Source organism: Vanellus vanellus (assembly GCF_965231255.1).
Source record: "Vanellus vanellus genome assembly, contig: HAP1_SCAFFOLD_1207, whole genome shotgun sequence".
NCBI classification, from domain to species: Eukaryota; Metazoa; Chordata; class Aves; order Charadriiformes; family Charadriidae; genus Vanellus; species Vanellus vanellus.
In genome coordinates this window covers 1-6379 of record NW_028127652.1, presented here as the reverse complement: position 1 = coordinate 6379, position 6379 = coordinate 1, and the positions used below count along the sequence as shown (strand labels likewise).

General features: G+C 55.2%; 1 protein-coding gene across 1 annotated transcript; it reads right to left on the bottom strand.

The window, feature by feature from the left end:
• LOC309685122 (uncharacterized protein) lies at positions 1 to 5905 on the bottom strand. The gene is made up of 3 exons (XM_082500936.1): positions 5804 to 5905; positions 2261 to 2357; positions 1 to 223 (listed from the first exon to the last, which is right to left on the bottom strand). Exons 1-3 carry the CDS (start codon positions 5900 to 5902, stop codon positions 93 to 95), a joined length of 327 nt encoding a protein of 108 aa, XP_082357062.1. The 5' UTR covers positions 5903 to 5905; the 3' UTR covers positions 1 to 92.
• Positions 5906 to 6379: the final 474 nt, after the last annotated feature.

The window sequence follows — 6379 nt, the reverse complement described above, 5'->3', positions numbered from 1 at the left end:
CACATCATCGCCGACCCCCACCCCCCCCCGGGGGACCTTGGGCTGCCCCAAATGACATCATCACCCACACAGACACACTCCCCCCTTTTCATTCACCCCCCAAAAAAGGCACAAAGCCACCGCGCCCAGGGCTGGTCCCGTCCCCTCGGGGCGCCCAACCACCGGCAGGCAAACCTGGGCAGGGGGGTGTACTGAGCGTCGCCAGACCCGTACAGCGAGACACCTGAAACACAAAAAGCCCCAATTATATTTCAGCAGATTAACAAAGAGCACAGAAGAAAGCAGAGGAATTCCCTCACACGGAGGGACGGGACAGCAGCTGAGCTACAGGAGGACTCCAGGGAAACAACTCAGCGCGAAATACAGCGCGGCCTTTCAAAGCCAGAGCGACTGGAACTCTTCCAGTCAGTATTAAGACTAATTGGTGCCATTCTGAGCACGACAGTAAACCCTCTGGCTGGCCCTGGGGAACCCCTCCTCCCTTCCTCACGGCGCTGCCGCGGGGACATCCCCCTGCCAGGCAGCCGCACAGGGCTGGGCCGTGACCAGAATCGACGCGACCGACCCCCTCAAACACCTACAGCCCTCGCGCCACCGCCACTGCTGCTGCTGCTGCAGCTGCACACCTTGCTGGGTCAGTACAGCTGAAAGGGAAGGGTAAAACTCTGAAGAGTGCAATGAACAAGGAAGAACAAAGCTCAGTCCTTCACTCTATGCTGAAGAGGCGCACGTATGCTTAGAGAAATCTCTCCCTCTCTCTCCAATAAAAATACTTATACTACTAAAGTATTTGACTTTCCTTCGGCACTAAATGAACTTGCCCAGCTGTCAGTCGATACCATTAAACTATCCATCTCCAAAGTACACAGCTATAATTTGACTCGGGGGGGGGGGGGGTTGGGCGCCGCACGATTAGCGGGGACATCTGGCTGGCTGCCCTGCCCAGGAGAGACGCTACTGAACCGCCGGGGAAACGCGCCGCTGACAGCCAGACAGAAATCAAGAACTTCAGAGCGCTCCGTCTCAAGATTGGCAATAAAACCCCGCTAACATTCAGTTGTCTCTTTTTAAACGCTTCCTTTGTTTAAACATTTGGTTTTAAACATTTCCTTTGTTAAACGTTTAAATGTAATTAAAAAAAGGCCCTGTTTTTAAAGCTTCAGAACAAATACCTAACTGCCAAAGCACACCGAATACACTGTAGGCTACAGCCACTTGGCAGTTGCAGTTTAAACAACGCTAGTCCATTTGTAAATTCTACAATCGTAACCTCTTTTAAAGTTTAATTTGGGATACAAAAATCAGCAAGATAAAAAATCCCCCGTACGGTTTTACTGGAGGGGGAGGGGGGGGAAATCAAATCCCTGCTCCCACAATCCATAAGGCTACCAAAAAGGACCGGCAGATGTGCCGATGCTTTCGGCTGTGCTGAACATGCAGAGGAACGTGTTTTTATGATGTCTCGCCTGTTACGACCGAGAACCCAAAGACCGGCGATGCCACCAAATTCGGAAGACAGGCTGTGCTTGGGCCTTTGGAAGGAAGTGGACTTTGTTGTTTGTTTGTTGTTTTGTGGGTTTTTTTTTTTTTGGTTTGTTTGTTTTTGGTGGGTTGTTTGTTTTTTTAAAAAAAAAAAAAAAAAAAAAAAAAGAGAGGGAGAGAGCGCGCAAAGTCTTGTTGCCAAAAAAGGACATTAGGAAAGCAGCAGCTCACTAAAACCGCATCGGGACTCGCTGTCACAGGTTACAAGGCTGCCGGTGCTTCTTGGCAAAGCCCAGAAAACACGCAGAAGCCACGCTGCTTTGTCCCGCTTCGTCCATGTCTCTTCTGTGACCTCAACTGCTTTTTGTACAGAGGCTAGTATCTCAGTAAGGTTTTCCAGTACTACTGGAAGATATTTTAAAAACTTGTGGACTGAAAAAGCATAAAGCTTCTACCACAAAACCAAAGTCTCCTTCTTCGGAGCATCTGAACCCTTACGAACGCTTTCTTCCCTCTTTCAGTACAACGTTATTCTCACAGTGCCAGTTAACGGTAAGCACACAGAAAGAGATTATGCTTTCGGGAGGAGAAAATAAGCGGAGGGAAGCAAGCTTTGCATGGGTGCAAAGTGCTCCAGAACACACCTTATTTTTAGTATTCGCGTTCAAGTATTTCATCGAAAAGCTACGGGAGGAGAGTCGGCACATCCGTCACGTTAGCTTCAAAGCCCACACGACAAGGACCTTAGGAAAAAGGCAGACGCACACGAGAGACGTACCTCGTCCTCGCAGACCACTCTGGATCCTTTCCGTCTGTCCCGTACCGCCACAGCAGAAGAAAGGGAGACCACGGAAGAAAGGCTGGCAGTTGACAATCTGCCGAGAGAGGAAAAAATCCTTTAGCATAAAGCTGGGTAGGAATCTCAAGCTGCCTTCTTCCCTGAAGGTTTGCCAAGACGACAGCCGAGCGGAGGAAAAACTACTTGGCATCTCCTTTGGGACGCTTCTTGGGGCAGGCCACCAGAGCTCTTGCATTCTTCAGACAACCCTGCCTTTCATTGACTCACCGGCAGCTTCAGTTGCACTAGAGCCACCTTCCCGGGCCCACGCAGGTGACAGACACGGACGGGTACACTGCCTCAAGCCTACGTACAGCCAAGGTTTCCTCACCCTAGACAGCCCAAGGTGAATGTTTTTGTTACAAGGTACAGCAACCCACCGTCCCGTGAACGTCCCGTCCTTCCAAAAAGGCAATGATTTTTTCCAGGCCCTTTCTCCAGACGGTCAAGAGCTTTTAAAACTGCCGTTGCGCCACCGAACCTGCTCAGGGTCCCTGCCGGCTTTCAACTGCCCTCCGCCTTACCGGACACACGCTCTCTGCCGTCTCCCAACAGCAAAACTATGGCACGCGCCCAGACCCGAGCGCAACCCTGCCGGTGCCCACGCGCACCTCGCTCTTTGCACGAGGAGCCCCCGCGCATCCCTGAGAGCGCAGCCGCACGCCCAGGATCAGCTTCACCTACGCTGCTTTCAGGGGATGCCATTTCTGAAGCTTTAAACTGAAAACCGCCTCTAGACACTTGGCCACAGCAGAAGTCATGCACAACGACAACTCCACAAGCACGCAGCACCGCAAATTGCAAACCCGCAGCAGCAGCAGCTTCAGAGATATTTAGACCAGGAACAAGGGAGAAAAATAAAACAGCTTCATCTCGCGTGCGCAGGAAAGCCGCAGACAGAGAAGAGGGTCTGCCCTTTTCCTTAAAAGGGCTGAGAACGCTTTTTCCTTCCCTTCCGAAACGCGTCTCCTAGGTCTAAATATCGCAGCACCACGGCGGCAAGACCCAGAGTGGGGAACAACAGCCCCGCCACCAGTCGTTTATGGAGCGGGGCACGCAGACAGAGGGAAGGGTTTTGCCACACGCAACCCTGAATTTCCTGAGAAGTTACGTTTACCAAAAAGAGCCACTTGCAAGGTCCTGGCAAACAACATTTGGCAATAAAACTTTGATGTGTTTGACACACCCGATTTTTGGGGAACTCGCGATTGGCTTCCTGCTGCTGCTGCTGCTGTTGCTCTTCCTGCGGATATTCTACTTGTAGCCAAGTTTTTCACCACTGGTTCAAGCACTTACCTTCCTGGTACTACCAGCACATTTACACAGGCAAGTAACTTCATTGCTCTGCTCAAATTAGCCAAAGGAAAGTTACAGCCCTGAGAGAGGAGTGAAAAAGGGCAGGTCAGGCAGCAAAAGAGCTCTGCAGGCTGCACCAGGCAACACCGCGCTCCCCTTTGGAAACCACACACACACGCCCCAAAAAAGCCCACACCCCACACACAAAACAAACCAAAAAAAACCCCACCCATGAGGGAGCTGGGGGGAAATTAATGAAAGGGAAGACCAGCAGCTGCAACATTAAGTGAAATTCAGCTTTAACGCTGACCGCGTACTTCAGCGACCCTCTGAGCAGACACCTCAATGAGCTGAACGACTAGTCCTTTTCTGGAAGCACAAACTTTTTGGACCCAGATCGAAGGCTCAGCGGAACAGAACGTGGGTTGAGGCACAGGACAACGTGCCATCAACACTCGAAGGAAAAAAAAAAAGAAAAAAAAATTGAATAAAAATCAAGGGAAACATCAGTTTCCATCGTGTTTCATTCATTACGTTTCCACTGGCAACTAGGTGCTCAAAAATTAACGGCCCTCACACCGCAGACTCATAAAAATTCAGTTACGCAGGGGAAAAAGAAAAGGCTATTTCCAACTTGCCCATAAAATGAGCACGAACAAACAGAAGAGAAACACCGGACCCTAAAGAAGGTATCGGGCAACTCTTAATTCATCTGAGAGGAAAGTTCGCTCTTTTACCCGAAAGGAAGACATTCCTAACCACCCGGGCACCAATTTGGGAAGGAGGCACGCTCTCTTAACTGCAATTCTGCACCAGATTTTCCACGGTAGCAGCAGATTTGCCTTTTCTGGGGGTTTGACGCGGAGTACCCGTAGCTCCCCTGAACTCGCAAACGTTTCTCCCCACTCCCCCAGCCCCATGCCTGCCATTACCGGAGCAGCCGACAGAATTGACCCCGCAGGATTTTCCTCCCGGCACGCACCAGGGGACACTGGGAAAGGAGGAGGCGAGAAATGACCCTGTTTGTCACAGCCAGCCCATGGGGACAAGCCGGGGGACCCCCACGCTACCTCCGCCCTCGGGAGCGGGGCCACCAGAGGCAGCCGGTGTGGATGTAACACCCCAGGCGAGAGGCCGGGCTCCTCGCCGGGAGAAGGACGACTCGCCTCCCCGCTGCTCCTGGCGCCTCGCTGGGGACAGCCCGGCCTGCACCCGGCCGCTCCTTCTCCTTACAAGCTCCGGCTACTCGCAACAGTCTGGGCTTTTGACAAGGGCGTCCTTCAATCACCGTCCTGACTTGAGTATTGTCATTAAACACAACAGCTGCACACGGTATAAATATTTATTAGTTTGTGTGACTAATTACCTAATAACTACTCTAAACAGCATATAAAAAAAGAGCTGGACTCGAAGAGGAGAGGGTTCCCCCCAGAGACCCCCTCAGACACGGAGTTCAGCCTGCTGCACGCTGGCCTCCTGAACGCAGGGGTCCCACGGGACCAGACCCCCACCTCCAGGGAGGGTCCACGCACCCTGCCCACCCCGTGCTTTTCCCCGCAGCCCCCAGCGCCCTCCCGCCCCTCCCTGCCCCCCACCCCCACCCCCCCGCAAAACCAGCCAAACGGGAGTCTGCTCTTGGGCCCCAAAACAGCTCACTTACTGCCCGTTTCTGAGCCCCAAACCCCAGCTCCTGGGCCCGCTCTCAAGCCACAAAAACGCAGGACTCGACCCTTGCTTCTCACCGCAAAGCCACACAACTCCGGCTGCTTCTCAGCCCCAAAACCAGCCCCGGGAGCCTGCTTTCCAGCCCCAGGGGCAGAAGACCTGCCCTCCATTTCGGGCCCCCAACCAGCTCACCCTCTCTGCTTGCTCACCCCCTCGGCAGCCCCCGCGGGCCATGCTGAGGGCCGTGGCCGGCCCAGCCACCCCACAGCCCGGCACCCGCAGGGCTCACAGGCACTTTTGGCGAGCGCTGGGCAAGTGCGGAGGGCCCGGGCCCACCTCTTTGCGGGGCAGCGACAGCATGACCCGGGCACCGCTTCACTACCGCCTTTTCGGGCTTTATTTCTCCGGCACCACCAGCCCCGCACCCTAAACCCCCAAGGCCGACGGGACGCCGCGGGGAGCCGGGCCCAGCCACCCCCGCTCCGACCGTACTAGTGCCCCCTCCTCGGGTTTCCCGCTCACCTTGACGCGCTCCAGGTGCCTCACGACGTGCTGGCGGCGGCCACGCGGGCCTCCCTTTCCCCCCGGGCCGCGCCGCTCCGACTTCGAGCGGGGCGCCATTTTCCGCCAGCCCCCTCCGCTTCCGGAGCGCCCACCACGGCCCGCTCACGCCGCGCGCCCATTGGCCGTCGCCCGTAACCTTCCCTTGGAGCCCCTCTCAATTGGTCTGACGTCGCGTCAATCTCCACCTCTCCCCGCCTCGACGACGCGAGCTGACCAATCGTAGCGCGGCACCCGCGCTGTGATTGGCCCGCCCTCCCGCCACCCGCCCCGGAACGCTTGCCATGGTGAAGAGGCACCCGCGGCGGCGCGGGGCCGTTGCCGGGGCGACGGGGAGGTGCGGCCGGGCCTGGCTAAGGAGGGAGGGGAATTCACCGCAACCCGGCTTTTGCTTCTTAAAAACTTCAGAGATTTGCGTGACACAGCACGAAATAAACCGGTTGCGCAGCTTCGCCCCCCCCACCCCCCTCCATCCCCCGCAGCGCTCCCTGGCGTCAGGCACTTCGAGGGGGGACGGAGCTCCAACAGCTCGGGGGG